The sequence below is a fragment of the Mytilus edulis genome, chromosome 11, assembly GCF_963676685.1.
Source record: "Mytilus edulis chromosome 11, xbMytEdul2.2, whole genome shotgun sequence".
Classification (NCBI taxonomy): Eukaryota; Metazoa; Mollusca; class Bivalvia; order Mytilida; family Mytilidae; genus Mytilus; species Mytilus edulis.
The window spans coordinates 3169196-3192827 of record NC_092354.1 but is presented as its reverse complement, the minus strand read 5'-3'; the positions used below and the strand labels follow the sequence as shown (position 1 = coordinate 3192827).

General features: G+C 32.6%; 1 protein-coding gene across 1 annotated transcript in view; it reads left to right on the top strand.

The window, feature by feature from the left end:
• Nucleotides 1-9654, top strand: part of LOC139493889 (uncharacterized) — a 105564-nt gene extending 95910 nt beyond the window's left edge. The window contains exons 17-21 of the mRNA XM_071282054.1: nt 2045-2072; nt 3167-3493; nt 5125-5409; nt 6422-6824; nt 6903-9654. Of these exons, the coding sequence (XP_071138155.1) occupies nt 2045-2072; nt 3167-3493; nt 5125-5409; nt 6422-6756 (975 nt within the window). The 3' untranslated portion in view covers nt 6757-6824; nt 6903-9654. The remainder of the gene's footprint in view (nt 1-2044; nt 2073-3166; nt 3494-5124; nt 5410-6421; nt 6825-6902) is intronic.
• Nucleotides 9655-23632: the final 13978 nt, after the last annotated feature.

Here is a 23632-nt window from a genome sequence, read left to right as displayed (position 1 = left end):
AAATTAATTTTGTGAAAGTGAAACATAGCAATCCTTTATTCTGGTTTAGGCATCGGCTGCAACATCAACATTTAGGTCCAGTCTGAGGTTAGAGTTTTACTAAATTAACTTTTTCAATCCTTTCTGGAATTATTATGAAATGTGGATAGATCCTTGTTAATGACTAAAACACAGTATCCAGTTCTTGTTAATATCGGGTTATATGACCGTAGGCAGTTTTAGGAGGTCACCTCGATGGTTAATTAAATGGCATCTAGACTAGAATACACACAAAGTAGTGATAAATATTATCGACCACATGCATCGTGAATTGTTTATTTAGGACTTTTTTTATAATTTAAATATACATGTTAATAGTTCTAAATTATATGTTATAATTTGAGTCAAATCGATAAGCATGCATTTGACAGCTAATGTCCCTTTAATGATACATAGACTTTTAACAGTTAACAAGTAGATCATGTAGATAGAGTCTAAGGTTAAAGTTTGTTTCACATCAAATACCCTGTCAAACCTTCTTAGTATTTTATGAAACATTGGCAGAAGCTTTTTAATGATTACGGGTAAAAGATAATGTCTGATGCAACGTTTTGAAAATATATTTTCATTTTCAGTATCCTTTTAAAAGATGGACTTACTTTTTAGTTAACATTTACCGACATTTTGGGACTATTTTTTTTACATGCTTAGTTTGTAAGCCTTCATATAACTTGGACCGAAGTTTATCTTCTTGACCGAGAAGTAGCATTTAAAGAGAGACAATAGAAAAATTCTGTATTTTACTGATAAATGGACTGAGTTTTTATTAAGTCAACATTACACTTTGACACGCAGCAGCAATCGGAACCGAGACAAAGGGTTCCGTGTAATCCCTTAAGAATATTTGAAATAATTTTTACGTTAGGCATTTCTGGTCCAGGAGGACCGTGGGGTTTGATTTGGAATCAATTTGGAATGGTTTGTAATTATATTTCCTTTGTTTTCACTTACGAGAAATTGTTGATATTGTTTACTATATACGGTATGTGACATATATGTAACTTAACACTTTTTTGTTGATGTTATAGTGAAACTCAAAATTCAGTATCGACTATTTTTTTTGTTTTGTCGCTTTGCTACATAAGTTGGTTTTTTTGTAGGAATTGTTTAGTAATTTGACCTGTTAAATCTGTCTGGGTTACTCACCCTATGGTGTCCCTTTAAACAAACAACTGTCATACAAGTGTGAGGTTTAACTGGCTTTAAACCAGATTGAACACGCTTTCTTTTCTGAAAATGACTGTACCAACTAATGAATATGGCCGCTGTTGTTCACCTTTTCAGTTGATTGATTTCGTATAAATTGGTCAAGTTTTGATAAGCGTCCTGTTTTTCACCTTTTCAGTTGATTGATATTGTATAAATTGGTCAAGTTTTGATAAGCGTCCTGTTTTTCACCTTTTCAGTTGATTGATATTGTATAAATTGGTCAAGTTTTGATAAGCGTCCTGTTTTTCACCTTTTCAGTTGATTGATATCGTATAAATTGGTCAACTTTTGATAAGTGTCCTGTTTTTCACCTTTTCAGTTGATTCATATTGTATAAATTGGTCAAGTTTTGATAAGCATCCTGTTTTTCACCTTTTCAGTTGATTGATTTCATATAAATTGGTCAACTTTTGATAAGTGTCCTGTTTTTCACCTTTTCAGTTGATTCATATTGTATAAATTGGTCAAGTTTTGATAAGCATCCTGTTTTTCACCTTTTCAGTTGATTGATTTCATATAAATTGGTCAACTTTTGATAAGCGTCCTGTTTTTGAATTTTTCTTTGAGTTTGGTACTTTTGCTAAACTTTTTACATTATTTTTTGCTAAGGTTAAGTTTATATGATATTAATCTTTGACCAAAACCGTCATAAGCAATGAGTAATTTGAACATGTCTTTATGATTTTGTCTGGACCCTTTACTTCTGTACGAACTTGTTTCCACATAACATGGATCAATGGTAGATGTAACTTATCACCCTGAAATAAATTAATGTTTAATATTATCATATTTGCAGGTACTTCAGAGAAAACAAGTGAAATCTAGTAAGTACTTGGATATCTAAAGTTTTTTACATGGTATATTCAAAAGTGTTATGTTTTTCATACTGTTCTGATTCGAAAAAAAAATCATAAATGTAATGCTTACCTTGGTACAATATCTAATTAAGGGTAGTTAAGGTAAACAAAAGGTCATCTTGATTCCTTTTCATCTAACTGTGCAACTTTTTGGCTCACCTGGCCCAAAGGGCCAAGTTAGCTTTTCTCGTCACTTGGCGTCCGTCGTCGTCCGTCGTCTGTCGTCTGTCGTTAACTTTTAAAAAAATCTTCTCCTCTGAAACTACTGTGCCAAATTTAACCAAACTTGATCACAATCATTATTGGGGTATCTAATTTAAAAAAATGTGTTCGATGACCCGGCTAACAAACCAAGAAATACGGTAAGGTATACATTTTATTTAATAGTCCATTGGTCAATGTGTTGTTTGGTAGATTGCCGGGAAATAATGGGGCAGTTGTATTTGGTTTATAGCATGAATGTAAGGTGAGGTTGTCCGACTGGTAGGATTCCACTGACCCTAATCCCATTTTTAGGATTTATTGTTCAATGTTCAGTTTGATTGGTTTGCTTTGTTTCCGTAATACTAGTACTCTGAAATGTATACATTGTATGTCTAAATTTAATTTTCGACTTTAACCAGCCAGTGAATGAAATGACGCTAATAATAATCGATCTGTAATGCTCTCTGAAATGCCGGTCATGACCCTTTCAGAATTAAAATAATTTGGATGAGACAATAATTAAAAGTTGGTAGTCCAATATGGGGAAAAATATGCCTTGAATAATTATAAAATTACAATGAAGTAATGGGGGAAATATTTAGGTTCGATTTTCAGCTTCAGCTATTGTCTCATTTCCAGAGAGCATGAATTGAATCTTGAAACTGTATATATTACCATATTTGATTTGTAGTGCCAGCTGGAAAATAAATGCAATTGTTTACCCTTGTGTCTCACAAGCATAACACGCAATTTGACTGTCCAGGATAAACAATATTCCATTGTTTAAAAAAGCATTCAAGGTAACACTGTTAGTTTTGAATAATTCTCTGTAGATATATTTGTTTTTTTTATTTCAGGTATTTCTGATGATATTCTAGACTGTATTCCATCAGATGAAATTGTAGACAGATTAGCACCGCTGATTGGCAAGATAGTTTTTCAACTAGGAATAGAACTTGGACTGTCTGTAGAAGAAATAGAGAGTATCAAAGAGAAATGTGATCGTGATTTGACAGCACAGAATAAGGAAGTCTTGTTTACATGGAGGAAAGACAGAACAGTGAAACCTACAATACGGGTTCTTGAGCAAGCTTTTGTAAATATTGGTAAAGGAGCAAGGTGTTTAAAGGAGGTTGTAAAGGATGTTGATCCAAATACACTTAAAGCAGTAGAAATTGTAACAGGTAATGCTACATGAACGATCTAAGTAAATAAAAAAAAAGACACTATATAAGGTATTATGTAAATAAGTTATTCAGTACAGGGAATATGTATATCATAGATTCGTAACAGAAATACATAGAATCAGTGCTAAAATAGTTTTAATACCAATGCCACTGTTTTGTTTGTTGAATGAAATTACGTGCAATCATGGAAATATTTAAAACAAAGTTTTTCTATTGTACTTCATCATATGGTTAAGCACAAATATCTTTCTACCACCTTTGTCTGACCTATTAATTTAATGATTAACCAGACCTTGGTCACTATTTTCCTAATAATTGCTAAGTAACGCCAAGTGATGAGTGATGACAGCTCCGAAAACATTTGCTGCAGGAAAAAGAAGGGGGAAAAATCCAAAACAGAAAGATACACAAACTGGAAGGGGTGTGTTTTGTCAACAGTCTAATCCATACTGATAATTTTACATGATGATTCTTTCTGAACTTATTGAAATCAATGTACATTGTAATATACTGACATGTTTTGTATTTCCTCTTTTGCAATAAAATTGAGAATGAAAATCGGAAATGTGTCAAAGAGACAACAACCTGACCATAGAGCCACACTTTACTTTAAATTACAATTACACTCACCTTGATTTAATCTGTGTATTATGACACTTCATGGCGGTTTTCTTAAAACTAATGATATGTTGTTCGAGAAACAACATTTAGGAAGAAAGATAAGAAGTTAGCAATATTATTTAACTCAACTTTCCGCTATATAGATGACGTTCTTTCACTAAACAATTCAAAATTTGGTGACTATGTGGAACGCATCTATTCCATCGAATTGGAGATAAAGGATACTACATATACAGTTAAGTCGGCTTCATATCTTGACTTACATCTAGAAATTGATAATGAGGGTCGGTTGAAAACAAAACTATACGACAAAAGAGATGATTTCAGCTTCAATTATGAACTTTCCATTTCTAAGTAGCAACATTCCAGCAGCACCTGCATACGGGGTACATATCTCCCAATTGATACGATATTCCCGTGCTTGCATTTTCTATCTTGATGTTCTTGATAGAGGGTTGCTGCGTACAATGAATCTATTAAACCAAGAGTTCCAAATGGTGAAGTTGAAATCATCCCTTCGTAAATTTTACGGACGCCATCACGAGTTGGTTGACAGTTAGGGAATAACCGTATCACAAATGATATCGAATATGTTCCTTACGTCGTAACTACAATCCCCTTACCTTTCATGCATGTGACCTACCAAATTAGACTATTTACCGGATTTGAAATCACATAAGCAACATGACGGGTGCCATATGTGGCGCAGGATCTGCTTACCCTTCCGGAGCACCTGAGATCAGCCCTAGTTTTTGGTGGGGTTTGTGTTGTTTATTCTTTAGTTTTATATGTTGTGTCATGTGTACTATTGTTTTTCTGGTTTTTTTTTTCATTTTAAGCCATGGCGTTGTCAGTTTGTTTTAGATTTATGAGATTGACTGTCCTTTTGGTATCTTTTGTCCCTTGTTGATGCACAAAAACAATGTAAAAAAAAATTGTAAGCATTCTTTTACTTGACAATCCACTAAGCTTCTTCTTTGTTAATAAACAGATCTGTTCATTTACAGATAAAATCAGGGAAAACGAAAACAGCATCATACAAGATATACAAATCAGTCAGATTTTAGACCATATGATGACACATCTGGTGATATCAGCAGACGACAGACGTTATATTGAACATTATCCTCGACAGGATGATCAAAACAAAGCATTGCTGGATATTGTGATCAAAAGGAGGGAACCTGTTTACAGTGTGTTTGTTGATGGATTACGTATTTATGGATATGAAGATATCGCTAATGATTTGAAATGTGATTTCAGTCCAAGTCCAGTATCTGCTGAAACTAAAGGTATGTCTGAAGGGTTAATTATAAACAAAAACAAAGAAGGATTTTTACTGAAATCATTTTAAAATCTTGTTATATATTTATTCAAAATAGGTATAATTTATTTGATTATAAAGACTATCTACCAGATCAACTGCGTCGTATTTAATTTATCATAAGTATAATACTTTTCTTGCATACCAAAGTAGGACACTGGTAAATATGATGAGTCTTTCAGGGCGAATTTTAGTTTGTGTGTAGTAAGTATGATCTTAGACATTGTGACATTGAGTAATTATGATTTCAGACATTGAAATCAAGATTCTTTTCTACAGTTATAATGAAGTCACAATTCATTAAGTACCTGTTACGAATCAGGCAAATATGACCTCAGATGAATTTCACTTCTTAGATCCAACTGTAGAAAAGAATAGTGAACATATATAATGCAAAGGCATTAGTTTTGGTCAACTATAAAAAAAATCAAAGTGAGAGAAAATAGAATAACAAACAAATTGGTAATTAACTAAAAATTGTGAATATGTATGTTTACCAGCTCTCTTTAAAATGTCAAACACTTATCATATGTGTTTGATAAATTCAGAGCATACATCTCAATTTGTTTGAAGAAATGTAAGATCTATAGATACTACATTCTATGTGGGCATTCATCTTATTCATGATACATTATATTTAAGAAAAGGGTGAATAAAACCAAAACAGTAGAAGGGCTACGCACCTGAAAAGTACTAAAAATGGCCAAATCCATCCAATGCCAACTTTGCTCGAATGAGTTGAAACCTTAGTTTCTGCATAATTTTAAAATTTATAAACGGTAAATTTAAGAAGGGTTTGTTTTAAATCATGTGAGTAGCAAAGTACTGAATACTAAGCTAATGATACTCTAGGGGACATATAATCCACCAGCAGAGGTATCGACCAAGTGATGTAAAAAAAATGAAAACACGTTATAAATTTCATAGTCATAAAAGGTCAATAGCACTATCTTAAGAATTTTTTTTTTTGTATTTTGTAGGGTTATCAGTTTGGAATTTTCCATTATATAAAGTTCGTCTACAAAAGAACTACCTCAAGGTCATCACTGATATACAACACGAGAATATAGTAGATCATCTAATATCAAAAGAGGTATTGTTAGTTGATGATGGGAAGAAGATAGAATCTGGTAAAACCCCACAGGAAAAGAACAGGAATTTAATGGACATGCTGTTGCGTAAAAATGAACAGGGATTTAATGAATTTCTCAAAGCCCTACGAAAAGACTCAATTTATGCAGATCTAGCAGATCAAATAGAGAAGACAGAAGTTACTAGCACAGATATGGCAACCCTTCATAAATGCTCAAAATAAAAGAAAAACTTTATACAACAAGTTAAAGACAGCTAAGACACACACATGTAAACAATGAATAGAAGGAGGTATTGTCAATCCAATGTTCAATGATTTGGTCTCTTAAACCGCTAAGACAAACACATGTAAAAAATGAATAGAAGGAGGTATTGTCAATCCTATGATCAATGATTTGGTCACTTAAACCATCAAAGTGAATGAATAACAATATATTATTGATAACAATATTTTATATTAAACATATGTCATGTGTGAGTGTCATGCTGGGCAAGGAAAAAGGCTAAAATATGTACCCCTTTTCCGAGTATTCATTCCTAAATACATACCCCCCTATGAGTGTTCGTTCCATAACAGATACGATAATTATGAAGCAGTCATGACATATTCTATATTGCTATAAAATAATTTTAATGTATCTTAGTATAATTATTGTGAACCAGGATTTGGAAAGTTCATTTGCACTACTGTTTTTTCAAAGGTAAAAACATCTGGCTGTGAGGCATATTTTCAACATTTATATTCCTCAAACTTCAAAAAATGTAAACCTATACTAAAATTATGTTCTTCCTCTCACTTAACATTTGGTCCTTCTTAGAATTTAGTTTAGCCGCTATCCATGTGGATTTATACTGGTAAAGTTCCCAAAATGAGTCTCTTCGAGATGAAACATAGATATCATATCTGGGAACCAAAGAGGCGTGGTTTGTGAAACAGCTGTATTTACAAAGTGCAACCTAAAGGAAATGTCATAACTTGATACAATATTCTATATGTACTATTTTGATAAATTTTAAAGAACCTACATAGCTGTAATTAGCTTATTATCAATTTCATTTCAGTCATAATTTTGTATGTTAATCTCTTAAAGCTGTTAAATGTTACCTTAATAGTCAATTTAGGTCTAAATTGTAAGTCTAATGAATAATAAAGTATGTACATATGAAATAACTAATTCAGTGACCGAATCTTGTCCTAAGGATGTTTTTGTATTTTTGACATTAACTTGTTGTATATTGTGTTTATCAAACAGCTACTTTTATTTGTACATTTGTAAATAAAAATGCCTCTTCATAAATATAGTTTTGAACAAAAATGCAACAATATGCTGTTATTATGTAAATGTAGTTGTTGCTAACATAACATGGTATTTCACAACGAATGTTTTTGACATAACGCATCTTTTCTGTCAAATGAACTTATCTTTTATCCATTAGAAAAAAGGATTTTAAATCCAAACATATCAGTGATAATTGTTTGGTTATATTAACATGATTAAATTTTCAAATAGTTGAGAACATATCAAATGTCAAAAAACATTTGAAAACCTACTACTAAGCAATTGTTTGGCCTCTTTCAAGTCAAGCTATCTGCACCATATGTTGTTTGGTGGTGTTTTAGCGCAATGCTTTACAACTTTCTGCTTGCCTTTATAACATTTTGTTTTTCGATCGTCACTGATGAGTCTTTTGCTTAAGTTCTTCAGAAGATACCAAGACATTGTTGATACATATTCGACTGCACAAATAATACATGATGGTCTTGAAGTATAAATTTTAGTCACTGACGTTGTTTATCATCCTAATTATGTGTTGAGGTGTTCCTTTTTTGTCTTCGTAAATTACTTTTACTGTTTAGCCCTTTTTGTAATACCCTTTTGGGATCTTTTGGTGTGGCTCAGTATTTAAACATCCCGCCATTGTGTTATTTTGCTATGGTCATTTTTGTATTCTTGTATATTTTTACCTACGCGCTTTGGTCTATATGCCATTTTATTTTCTTTGTTGACATATTTGTCTTTTTTATAGTGATTAAGATTATAACACAATGTTGACTGCCGTACCCCTATTTTTTACATTTAAATATTTTATCTATCATGTCTGTTTGTTTTGTTCACACATTGTTGTCAGGAATATGACTTCCCATTCGTTTGATGTGTTTGACCTTTTGATTTTGCCGTTTGATAAGGGAATTTTTCGTTTTGAATTGTCCTTGTATTTCTGATATTTTACTTTTTTTATAAACGAAGAATACAATGACGTTCACAATGATAAGCCTGGAATATTTTATGAGTTTTTTTTTATCTTGTACGTCTGTTAAATTTGAAGGAGTTGAGTGTGTAATATTTGAATTTCAATATTCATTGTCAGTTTTACAAAATTTAACCCCCTTTTCCTTTCATCGCCAATATCAAAATTTGTATATAAAAATAAGGAGATTTGATATGATTGCCAATTAAACAACTATCTACCAAAGTTCAAATAAATTGGAGGTAAGCAATTATAGGCAAATGTACGGGCTTCAACAGTGAGAAAAACCCATACCGTAAAGTCGGCTATAAAAGGCTCCAACATGACAAATATAAAACAACTTAATTGAGAAAACGTACGACCTAAGTTATGACAAAACAATTTATGAAAAACATATTTGACAGATTTAAACCAACGACAACCACTGAACTACAGGCTCCTGACTTGGGACAGGCACATACAGAATGTGGCGGGGTTAAACATATTTATTAGCCCTCAACCCTCCCCTAACCTGGAACAGTGTTTCATAGTTATTTTATTGTCTTCAACTTATTCCTTTATTCCATTATTAGATATTTCTTTTGATTTAATGTGAACATGTTTATATATTCTATAATATTTAATATTGATTAGATTTTGTCAGAAATTATTTTGCAACAATCATAGTCTGATTTCATGCTTGATAATTTTCTCCTTGTAAACAATCACTCCAAACGTGTATACAAAATCCTAAGCCAGATTTGTCATAAATTTGTCAACTTTTTTCAATGTTTATACATTTTGCCTTCAAACTGTTTGTATTAGCACAACTGCTTTATTGTAAATACCTAGTGACTTTGTAATTTACAAATTAAATTTGTTATGATACCATTGTGTTTGTTGTTGTTGATGTGATTACTGAAGCGCTATTTGTGTTTTAGTTGTATCTTCTACTTGTATATATGTTTATAAAACAGATCTACTACTTATACCCTTAACATGTTCTTGTTCTTATTCTTTGTGCAATAAAATTAAAGCAGCATCAACACGGTGAGTTTGACAGTCCAGTCATTCACAAATAGTTATCAAAAGTTCCAGGATTATAATTTTATACGCCAGACGCGCGTTTCATCTACATAAGACTCATCAGTGACGCTCAGATCAAAATAGTTAAAAAGCCAAATAAATACAAAGTTAAAGAGCAAAATCAGAACCGAGGTGAAAGATACCAAAGGCATATTCAAACTCATAAGCTGACAACTATGGCAAACAAAATATGCGACTAAGAAACAAACAACAGTTTACAAAATGCAACATAAAAAACTAGACTCAGCAGCACAAAGCCTACTAAAAACCGGTAGCTGGAAGATCTTTTTCAAACAATGAAAGGAATATACTTTTGTAACCCTATGATTATCAGTAGAAACATTCATTCAAAGATGAAGACCTGCTGAAAATAAAGGTTCCTTTTCTGCGACAAAATATCTTTGTATATTATATAAGTCCCAAATCAAACAAGTGCCCATATAGCAGATGTTTTAAATCATCGTACAAAACATAAGCAAATGAATAAAATGCCTTCCAGAATATATTCAAATGATTATCTATTAATAGTTAGTCTTTATACTTCAGAGATAACTGAATTGTATTTGAAGCTTTGCGGACATCTGTCTGTAGTTTTACTGTCGCAAATTAGTTTACTTTGCGACGCATAGCCGACACAGGTAAATGGATATTTTCGACAATAAAACTACCGATAGACGTCCGCAAAACTTCAAATACAGTACAGTTATCACTATACTAATGCAAAATAAACAAATCAACCAATGTTTTAATTTCAGTCATTATTTCAGTTTGTTTGACTTCATATTTATTTAGTGAAATTGTATGTCAATACATTCGGGTATTCAAAATGTCGGCTTCATTAGTTAGACAGGGAGATAGAGAATGTACGCTTATTGTCATCAAACCAGAACCATTGATACAAAATAATTGCATTAGAAATATATTTTAATGGACATTGGTTTTTCTTTTCGACGTTTCATCTGCCAATTAAAACTTTGACATGTGTATTAAACACTTGAATATCTCATTTTCTTCTTCAATGGATAATATTCTTAGAAAAATCATCTGGTTAAGACAGGAGTCTGGGTTAAAGTTAAGGTATTGGGCTACATATTTTTAGGCAACTGTATTTCAACGATGTTCAAGTCTCATCAATCCAAGGAAAAAGACAAAAACTCAACGAACGAATCGTGAACTGTAAAAAGATCAACATCAGGTCTATTGATATGATTTGTTTTTCTGTACATTGAAAGCAAAAAAGAAGCGCAATGTTTGTCTTTTTCATTTTTAGCCATGGCGTTGTCAGTTTGTTTTAGATTTATGAGTTTGACTGTCCCTTTGTGAACAGAACAGACCAGAACAGTTGGAGTATTTACATTATTAAACCTCAACATAAATTGATGTTAGTGACAATATCCGTTGAAATCGTTTGACCTTTGTAGTTACCGATCATAGTGAAACAAGTTGTGCGTGTTTGACGCACTTCTTCAGGTTTCAACTGTATGAAAAATGTCGAATTTTCCCGGAAAAAAGACTGACAAAATATGTGAAGTTCCACCTTCATAAATAATTTGTTATACCAATCTCTAAACGAATTTGGTAGCTTAAATTTTGAAGAGTAGTCTTATGGTGTATATGTTGGTTATCTGAGTTCCATATATCTGTTATGAGTTGTCCTTGGTCCTGTTAATCAACCATTTATTTCAGGGGTTAAGAAATTTTGTTATAGCTCACTAGCCCAGGACTTATTGGTAGCAGGATGGTACTAGCCCAGAACTAATAGCCCAACAAAACTGACCTACTAGACTGAAATATGCCTGAAAAACCCTGAGGTTACTGCAATATACAATGAATTCTATAAACTTAACAATTTTTATCCGTTGTACAGTAGATTTTTTTTAATTGGATACCCAAAACTTACATCAAAAACATATCCCATTAGCAGATATATTCAATCAAGGACGTATGTTAGTTATACGTCCTTGGTTATATGTAATGCTCATTTTTGTTTTCAGTTTTAAAATCCTATTTATTAAAATAAAACAAATGACCACAATTATTTATGTGAATAAATATCACCATCCATACGGTTGTGTCTTTTGTAATTGGTTTATAAACGAAGTACAGTAATATCCATATTTACATTTACCACAGTCTCTAAACTGAAATTGTTTTTGTTATAAATTTTATTTCTTTAAAAATCAAATTCATTTGAATATCAATGAAGATAATCATGATTGATGAAATATTATTGCATCAAATTTAAGATTTCTGAAGGCTGTTAATGTTTAGGTCATGCATGGTTCTAGAGGCTTCTTCACAGCAAGGACGTATTAGATATTAGTTATACGTCCTTGTTCACAGTATGTAAACAAAAACAAAATGGCTGCCCTAACATGTGCACATGTTTCATATTTATATCTGACAAAAGTCAGGTTTCTGCTGTCCAAAGGGATTCACATTTATATTGCAATAAATTATTCATAAGCAGGTACAATCTGGTTACATTATATTGTTGTGGTTGCATAAACAATGTACAATACCCCCTGTACTGAAAAATCCATTTTGAAAGTACGGGATCCTTATACAAAATCAGTTCACATTCTGTGAATCCCAGATGACGTAGTCGAATCTGATTGGCTAAGATATAATAGTGATGAGGGGATTTTTCACTTTCTATTTTGGAAGAGCCAAGATTTTATTACTAGTCCGTCGGGCATATTGGGTTACAAGTTTTGCTTGCCCGAGGCTTAGAGGCTGTAGTCCCGGACGTCGGGCTAGTGGATTTTTTAACCCCGGTAATATTTTCCTCCAGCTTCGAATTCAGGTGATTTATGACTATGTCAGACTATTTATTTTGTGGCCTTTTTCTAAATAAATCCTAGATTTCAACGTATTTGTAAATTTATGCTAATATTATGCATTAAATATCAGGGGCAGATCCAGCCATTTTAAAAAGGGAGTTCCTAACCCAGGACAAAAAGGGGGGGGTGGTTCCAACTTCCAACTACATGTCTCGATTCAAATGCATTGATCGTCCAAAACAAAAGGGGGTTCCAACCCCCGGACACCCCCCCCCCCCCCCCCCCCTGGATCCGCGCCTGAATATCATATATAAGAAAACAAGCAGTTCTGACATATTCAGTTGCAAAATATGTTTGAAAATCAGTAAGACAAATTCAATCAGAAGTCTTGAAAAGTATAAGTAACCACTTAATTTTAAATAGAAGATAATTTGATATTCAGGGTGGGGCAACTTCTAAGTTTTCTATCATCCGTTGCTACACAGACATATTTTTTTTCAAGGGGTTGCTCAATTGCTGTGTGAAAAATTATTTTCACTTTTTCCCTTCTTTTTGTGTTTTTTCAATTCTTTTTAGGCAAGGATATTCATTTTTTTTTAAATTAATGTCCTAGCCAGTACTCCCATTCAATTACATTTCATCTATCATATATTTTGTGTTTATATCAAACATCACATTTCATTTTATGACCAAAAAAAATAATTTGTGTTGGTGTTTTACAGTTTTAAAGGGACAGTGGCTTGCTTTAATTTGGTTCATGCTTGGTTTTTTATACATAAGTTTCTCAATTGATTTTTTTTTATGTCAAAGCCATATTTAGCCCACTATTCAGTATGAATTTTCTCATTGTCAAAGGAGGTATATGCCTATAGTGTAATTGATTAATTATATAGCTATCTAATTAGAACTTACAATTGGTGGATAGTTGTCTCAATTGCGATCATACTAAATCTCCATATTTGATATAGAAACAGACAAATTGTATTAAAGTCTTTGTTTGACCATGTATTGCTTACACATTACATGTTTCTTGTTGACCCCTCTTTAAGAAATCTGGATAAACTTAGAAATTAGTAAACCAACACTACCCGAATTAGATTTCACATATATATATATATATATATATATATATATCAATTTTCAACTTTATATTATTGAAAAATGATTCATTATTTTAAATAAAATCAATTTATAAAAATGTAAAATCAGGATACCCAGCAATTTTTAACCAGGTGCTCCGCAGGGCGCAGCTTTATACGACCGCAGAGGTCGAACCCTGAACAGTTGGGGCAAGTATGGACAAAACATTCAAGCATGATACAGCTCTGAATTTGGATTGTGATCAAATTTTTGACATTATATGGGTTTTTTACACAAAACAAATGTCAAGATTTTACAAATCAATTAAAGATTTCTTCTTCAAACTTATTTAAATCTAAAATTAAATAGTTGACACAGCATAGGTTTCTGACACAGAATGAATGTGGTCTAATGAACTTATTTTTTATTTTTTTTTGCCTTTGAGCAATTCACTATGCTGTTGAATATTCAACCTCTCAAAAACATGTTTGAAGAAATTTTCTTTTTATTTATGAAATCTGAAATGAGAAAAATTTACCCCCCCCCTATTTTTTTCACATCCCCCTTTCCCTTTTTCCAAAACTGATATCAATTCAAATTTCTAATGAAGTTGGCAACAATAACTACTCTTAAATACATCATAAAAGATAACAAGAATGTGTCCATAGTACACGAATGCCCCTCTCGCACTATCATTTTCTATATTCAGTGGACCGTGAAATTGGGGTCAAAACTTTAATTTGGAATTAAAATTAGAAAGATCATATCATAGGGAACATGTGTACTAAGTTTCAAGTTGATGTAACTTTAACTTCATCAAAAACTACCTTGACCAAAAACTTTAACCTGAACTTCGCTCTATCATTTTCTATGTTCAGTGGACCATGAAATTGGGGTCAAAACTATAATTTGGCATTAAAATTAGAAAGATCATATCATGGGAAACAAGTGTACTAAGTTTCAAGTTGATTGGACTTCAACTTCTTCAAAAACTACCTTGACCAAAAACTTTAACCTGAAGCGGACGGACGAACGGAGGCACAGACGGACGGACGAACGGAGGCACAGACCAACTGTGCAATTAAAAATATTTGCTATTGTACAATACTGTGCAATTGAAGATTTCTTGCTATTGCGCAATATTGTGCAATTGAAAATTTCTTGCTATTGCACAATACTGTGCAATTGAAGATTTCTTGCTATTGCTGAATACTGTGCGATTGAAAATTTCTTGCTATTGCACAATACTTAATATAATAATTTTGGATCCTGTTTTTAACCAACTTGAAAACTGGGTCCATAATCAAAAATCTAAGTACATGTTTAAGTTCAGCATATCAAAAAAGCCCAAGAATTCATTTTTTGTTAAAATCAACAATGATCAAACTTAGTTTAATTTTGGACCCTTTGGACTTTAATGTAGACCAATTTGAAAACGGGACCAAAAATTAAGAATCTACACACAGTTAGATTTGGCATATCAAAGAACCCCAATTATTTATTTTTTGATGATATCAAATAAAGGCAACAGTAGTATACCGCTGTTCAAACTCATAAATCCATGGACAAAAAACAAAATCGGGGTAACAAACTAAAACTGACGGAAACGCATAAATATAAGAGGAGAACAACGACACAACACTACAATGTAACTAACACACACAGAAACGGACCAAGCATCAGACAAAATCCCACGAAAATAACAAATATAACATCAAAACCAAATACATGAATTTGGGATAGACAAGTACATGTACCGTGACACGTCTTATCGCAATGTCAATTTACACTCAAAAATAAGAGAAAACAAACGACGCAACGTTAAACTGTAACACACACAGAAACGAACTATAATATAACAATGGCCATATTCCTGACTTGGTACAGGACATTTTTAAAGGAAAAAATGGTGGGTTGAACCTGGTTTTGTGGCATGCCAAACCTCGCACTTTTATGGCCATGTGAAATTTAACATCAAAATGACAACACAGGACTACAATATAAATAAATTGGAGAACACAATTGACAAAGAATCACACGAACAACAGCCAACAAAAGGCAACAAGTTCAAAATTTTAATACGCCAGAAGTGTATTTTGTCCACACAAGACCTACGTGTGACGCATAGATACAAAAGTTTGAAAGCCGAAACGAGTACAAAGTTGAACAGCATCGAGGACCAAAAGTTTAATTTTGGACCCCGATTTGGACCAACTTGAAAACTGGACCAATAATCAAAAATCTAAGTACATTTTTATATTCAGCATATCAAAGAACCCCAAGGATTCAATTTTTGTAAAAATCAAACTAAGTTTAATTTTGGACCCTTTGGACCTTAGTGTAGACCAATTTGAAAAAGGGACCAAAACTTAAGAATCTACATACACAGTTAGATTCGGCATATCAAAGAACCCCAATTATTCAATTTTTGATGAAATCAAACTAAGTTCAATTTTGGACCCTTTGGGCCCCTTATTCCTAAACTGTTAGGACCAAAACTCCCAAAATCAGTCCCAACCTTCCTTTTGTGGTCATAAACCTTGTGTTTATAAATTTCGTAGATTTCTAATTACGTATACTAAAGTTATTGTGCGAAAGCCAAGAATAATGCTTATTTGGACTCTTTTTTGGCCCCTAATTCCTAAACTGTTGGAACCAAACATCCCAAAATCAATCCCAACCTCCCTTTTGTAGTCATAAACCTTGTGTTAAAATTTCATAGATTTCTATTTACTTAAACTAAAGTTATAGTGCGAAAACCAAGAAAATGCTTATTTGGGCCCCTTTTTGGCCCCTAATTCCTAAAATATTGGGACCAAAACTCCCAAAATCAATCCCAACCTTCCTTTTGTGGTCATAAACCTTGTGTTAAAATTTCATAGATTTCTTTTCATTTTTACTAAAGTTAGAGTGCGAAAACTAAAAGTATTCGGACGACGACGCAGACGACGACGCCAACATCATACCAATATACGACCAAAAAATTTTCAATTTTTGCGGTCGTATAAAAACTGTAAATACTGAACTTTTTTGCATGCATTTATTATATTATTTCCAGTATATGATCATTTATTATTGCAATTTTTCAAGAATGGATGCCTTAGCTGTTATCTGCTCTTTGGTTGGGTTGTCGCATTGACATGCATATTCCCCAAATTCCCTAATTTTTATTTATTGTGATTTCAAATAATTCCTCATAAATGTGTATGCTTCAGTTACAAATGTTTAAGAATGCAAGTTCTTATTATTGCGATATTTACCTAGTCACATTATTCGCATTCAATTATTTCTGAATTTACAGTACTGTGTACGTATTAAGTTTGAGTGGTTTAAACTTTACAATAGGCAACATGTGTAATGGAACTTTACGGAATAAAAAAAAATAAGCGAAGACAATGATAGAAGTCTCATTTGGATAATGGAAATAGCAATACTTTCTGATTACATGTATCTATATTTAACACACGACTAAAAGTATGTTTTCTGTCCATAAACCAGTGTATAGTCTAATGGAACATACTTGTACAAGTTCAACTTTTACTGGGATTCATGTTTAGTACAAAATTGTTGCTTTTATATATGTTTAACTTCTTTAAATATTTCTTTATGAGTCCTTGTGCATGTTTTGTGTGTTTTACCCCAATCAAGTTTGATTGAGCTATTGGTATATTTTTTTCCTTTTTGTTCTGCATGGTCTACAGAGTTTGAACTTCGTCAATTGCTGGTATTCATTTATATCTACATGTCATGCATGTATACTTAAGCTAGTCACTCATGTTGACCCACACTCTTTACCTTATAGTAGATTCTTTTAAATATATTGCAAGAATATATAAATCCTAAATTTAGCTGGTGAATGTACATGAAACTTTCCGTAACATTAGAATTAAAAGTACAGCTTACCGCCTCCTATTGAACAACCTGCATCTCAAACTTTAAACCTGTATTTAGGCCAAATAAAAATGTGTGTGATTCCAGTAACTCTACCGTCCCTACTTTCTCGGCTTAAAAATAGCCTACCCTAAAGATTTAATTGTCATTTTTCATTAAGCACTGTTAAAGTCAGAATGTTGCTCCAATAGACTCAATGTAAAAAAAAAACCCATAAAATAAAAAAAAATCTCTAACTACCTACCCTAACTTTTTTTCAGATGTAACTGGAACCACTCATACTTTTTTATTTTGCCTCACTACTGCATGTTTCATTTGTCATTATTTACATAATTTTCTAAGGATTTGAGGTTGATTTTTTTTTCTTCTGGTTTCTTTTTATTGAATTTTGTACTGCAACACCCTCAATTGTTAAAGGCAGTACCATTTTCAAGACAAGCATTTCAGCTAAATGACTACAATGTATGTTGTATGAATTTGCTCATAGTTGTAGGCCTTACACTGACCTTTAACATGTTTAGTTTTTGACTTTTTCGTTGCTTATAATTAAACTCATCATAGATACCAGGACTTATAAAATTTAGTATAAGCGCCATATGCGCGTTTCGTCTACAAAAGACTCATCAGTGACGCTCGAATCCAAAAAAAATCCAAATAAAGTACGTAGTTGAAGAGCATTGAGAACCAAAATTCCTAAAAGTTTTGCCAAATACAGCTATTGTAATCTATGCCTGAGGTAGAAAATCCTTAGTATTTCAAAAATTTGTAAACAGTAAATTTATAAATATAACCATATCAATGACAATTCATGTCAACACAAAAGCTTGTCCATGTTGGGGAGAGTTGTATCATTAGCAATGAAACCACATTTTCTTATTTGTTTATGTACCCATATATGTACAATGTACTAATGCCTTTCTTAATCTGTTAATGTCACAGAAAAACTCTCAAAAACATGTTTACTATTGTCTCATTGGCAATCATACCACATCTTCTTTTTTATATTTACTACATTGTATTATGTCACATTTTATGTGCCAGTCTCTCAACATGCTCAAGCTAAAGATTATGTTGTTCTTTTTTGGTTCCTGTCTGTCATTATTTGTTAATTTGTGTATTAAAGATACATGTGTAGCATAACTCATGTACAAATGTAATTGTATGTATAAATGCAAATGATAAAAAGTTTTACTCATTGTTGAAAGCTGTATGTACAGTAACCTATAAATAATTGTGATGAACATGATGAAAGACTCAAGAACTATTTACTCATGAAATTTTAATGAAAGTACAGTGCATAAAAAGAAATAGTTAATCAAATTAATGTTTTTATACACACGCTTGACAAAAAAATTAATGGATGAAGTTACTGTTCAAATGTTGATACTGCTGTTTTTATGCACATAATGTTAATTTACAGATATATCTATCATGTCTATAACATTTTAATAGCCCTTTTATGTTGGTATTCTGTTCGTAATAAATTGCACATGTAATTTTTCCACTATACAGGTATGAGGTTTTTGCTTTACACGTTTCCATCTGTAGGTTCCGTTAATGTTACAATTTTACAGTTAACTAGCCATATCTATCATTTTCTGCATTCTATTACTGGAGGGTTTTCTTTCTGTCCAGAAAAAAAACAGGCAAGAAAAGGAGGGTGTCAATAACTGGGTCCTCCTTTCACCTTTAACATGTTTAAGCTGAGTCGTACTATATTATTTTTAATCTTTTTTAACATACTGTTTGACATCACCATGACCACACTGTGGAATATCTGGTTGGAAAGTTATTCCATTTCAACAAGTTATGTTGCCCTGAACAGATTGTTGTCCATGTTTTCTGAACGACGATAAAATATGGGTTGAAAAAGAAAAATTTTGACACAAAGCTTGAGGATTACCAACTGTTCATACATCATGCAGTCACGTATTACAATGTACATGTAAGGCTTATCTTTTGCACTTTTGTTCTCATCATTGTCATCTTGAACCTGTTATCAAAAAAAAGTAACAATAAAAAATTGTGTACACAAAATAAAAACATCCAGTAAGCATGGTAATACTGATACAAATATTTTTCATACATGTATATATATATACATATAAACATGAAGGACTTATATTGTAATCCAAGTTTACATGCAAAAATTCTGTGAAACTAGAGGCTCTAAAGAGCCTGTGTCGCTCACCTTGGTCTATGTGAATATTCAACAAAGGACACAGATGGATTCATTACAAAATTGTGTTTTGGTGATGGCGATATGTTTGTAGATTTTACTTTACTGAACATTCTTGCTGCTTACAATTGTCTCTATCTATAATGATTGGCCCAGTAGTTTCAGAGGAAAATGTTAGTAAAATTTACAAAGTTTATGAAAATTGTTAAAAATTGACTATAAAGGACAATAACTCCTTAGGGGGCCAATTGACCATTTCAATCATTTTGACTTATTTGTAAATCTTACTTTGCTGAACATTATTGTTGTTTACAGTTTATCTCTATCTATAATAATATTCAAGATAATAACCAAAAACAGCAAAATTTCCTTAAAATTACCAATTCAGGAGCAGCAACCCAACAACGGGTTGTCCGATTCATCTGAAAATTTCAGGGCAGATAGATCTTAACCTGATGCTGATGAACAATTTAATCCCATGTCAGATTTGCTCTAAATGCTTTGGTTTTTGAGTTATAAGCCAAAAACCACATTTTACCCCTATGTCCTATTTTTAGCCATGGTGGCCATCTTGGTTGGTTGACCGGGTCACCGGACACATTTTTAAAACTAGATACCCCAATGATGATTGTGGCCAAGTTTGGTTAAATTTGGCCCAGTAGTTTCAGAGGAGAAGATTTTTGTAAAAGTTAACGCCGGACGACGACGGACGACGGACGCCGGACGCCACGTGAGCTAAAAATGATGGGTTAAAAACTTATCCACCCAAAACTATCAATATAACAAGCTTTTGCAAAATAAAAATAACCCCGCCACATTATGTATGTATGTAAATATATGTGCCTGTCTCGTTTGAATTATTTTACATTGTAATTTTGGTGTCCTTTATAGCTGACTATGTCGTATGGTCTTTGCCCATTGTTGAAGGCCCGAACCGTGACCTATAGTTGTTAATTTGTATGTCATTTTGTTCTCTTGTTGAGAGTTGTCTCATTAATTGCAATCATACCACATCTTCTTTTTTTATATAATTTAATGGTAATCTCATTGTTCGTACACCAAAATGAAAATAACGCCACATCATTGGATGGAATTCAAATATTTAGTACGTGTTAAGCCAATCACAACTTTTTGGTGAAAGCTTTTGAAAATATTATTCAGAATATATAATTAATGCATAAGATTCCGAAACGACAAATCAATTTTATGTCTTATTTATTTGAAATGATTATATAGGTACATTTAAGAACAGTGAATGTTCTAACTTCCAAGCCTATACCAAATTAGCATTAAACATCATATAGCAACCCACTATTCACGTTCCACGGGGTCTTTTAGTGTCATGTGATCATAGTGATGCTGTATTTCTTAAATGTAATGCTTTCTCAGTGCAGGATCCACAAATTTTCATAAGTTGGGGCCCACTGCAATCAGACTACCAAAGAAGGGCCCTGCTCCAGTCATGCTTCAGTGATTACCTATATAAACAAATAAATTTCCTCCACAAAAGGTGAGCCCAGAAGGTAGGCTGAATAATTATAATATTAATTTTCCTTTTTAGGCCACACTATTTTAATTTCTTGTTTTACGGATTTTTGGACTGCAAAAATTGGGGCGAGCGAGCGATTTGAAAATTTTAATAAAAAAATATTCAATTTGCAATTTTTTCAAGTGAAGCATGAAAAATAAAGGCGAACGATTATAATATTTTTTTGTAAACATAAAATATTAGATTTTGACAATATTAAAACTTGATTTATCACTTGTACTCTGACATTTCTTTAATTTATGAAGTGTTTTTTTTCCTGTACACCAAGAAATAATTGAATAATTAGATGTATTTGTATGTGAGCCAAAGAGACAATTCTCCATCCAAGTCATAATCAGGATGGGAACAGGCGTAGATCCAGCCATTTTAAAAAGGGGGGTTCCCAACCCAGAGTAAAGGGGGCTTTCAACTATATGCTCCCATTCAAATGCATTGATCGGCCAAAAAAGGGGGGTTCCAACCCCCGGAACCCCCCCCCCCCCCCCCCCCCACCCCCCCCAGATCCGCTACTAGGGAACAACCTCACAATGTTATAGAATATCCCTTTTATGAGGGGTCATATAAGTTATATATTTTTTCGTAACAAAAAACACTTTTTAGTACAAAAGGGCTCATATTTTCTTAAAGAACTATATATAGCTATCTGGTATTAAATGGTCAAAAAATGTCATGCGCATGTCCACAAATTTTGTAATATTTTTGGACTTTAACCATGTTAAGGTTAAAACATATCATTTACTTTTATATTATTCAGAATGTGCAGGGGCGGATCCAGCCATTTTAAAAATGTGAAGTTCCTAACCCAGGACAAATTGGGGGGGGGGGGGGGGGGGGGGGGGGGTTCCAACTATAAGTCTCCATTCAAAGACATTGATCGGCCAAAAAAAGGGGGGTTCCTTACCCCGGAACCCCAACCCCTGGATCTGCCGATGATGTGTGGACCCCTCTTTTAGAAAAGTTGTTTTAAATATGATGTTTTTCTCCTCTTTTTAAGTAAAAAATTCTGAACTTTTCCAAGGATTTGTATAGTAGCATTTTTTGTATATAATGTTTTTTCAAGTTATATTATGCATTTTTTATATTTTTGAGGATGAGCTAGTCAGGTGAGTGAGTGTGTTAGTATGCTTTATTTATACATTGTACTTATCGTTTTGGGGAAGGTTAACTTTCTGGTAGTAAGACCCGTCACGGCCAGGCTGGGAAACTGGATAGGCAAATGCTCACATTACATTTGTATCGATACAGTGTGTTAAATATCTTCCTTTTTAAACCATAACCCATGGTGGTGCTCCTACTAAAGGAGGGAGATACAGAACATACATACTCCCACTTTGGATATATAGGTTTAATTATTAATAAAAAAATTTACACAAGATATTTTCACAGTGTGATCATGGTGGTGGGGTGATTATAAATTTAAAATCAATAAATACAGGTAAGACAGTGATTTGAAAACAAGTGTTAATATCTTTTATAATATTTACAAAAAATGATGCAGGAAACATATCAGTCAGATGCGGGAAGACATGGAAGGGGGAATAAAAAAAAACATTATTATTTTTCTGTTTTGAAAAAAGTAGGTGCGGGTTTATAACGTTAAACAAGGAATTAAATTGGTGTGGCCTTTATATATGTTACATAGACTAGTATAGTAACAGAATGAACCTTATTCTGGTAGTACAAAATGTTTAATAGGAAAGAACTTTTGTAGCTGTCTCATGATATATGAATATGTACACCCTACATCTTGTTTTATTTATATACATATTAAAGAACTAAAACATGTACATATGTACAAAGAAGCATACAGAATAAAATAAGCGTACATATTGTATATATATAAGATTTACACTTGGGTACACGCAAATAGCCCAGGTTTTTAAAAACTTCTTTTAGGTCTGTCAGAATTTCTATTTAGTAAGTACTACATTTGCTTGTACACTAGACGAATAAGTATACGTACTATGCAAAATTTTCTTTAGAAAATAAGAATCTGGTCTGCAGCAGCCTAAGAATATAACATCAATCAGCATACAGTAACACTTAAGGATGTACTTAGGTGAGGTTTTTGAATTGGTGTCAAATGTACGGACTCCTTGGTGTTTTCCCATACAATACAATGTAAAATATTTTGCCCCATAACACCCATTTATTTTTTCATATAAGACTTAATAGCTCATGAAAGGTCATTTACCAAAATCTTAGAAGATTCTTAATTTTCTTTCTTTTGTTTTGAGACCCAATAATACCAATGCAAATATAAGGTAAAAGTCCGAGTCAGCCTTTTCCCGCCATATTTTAA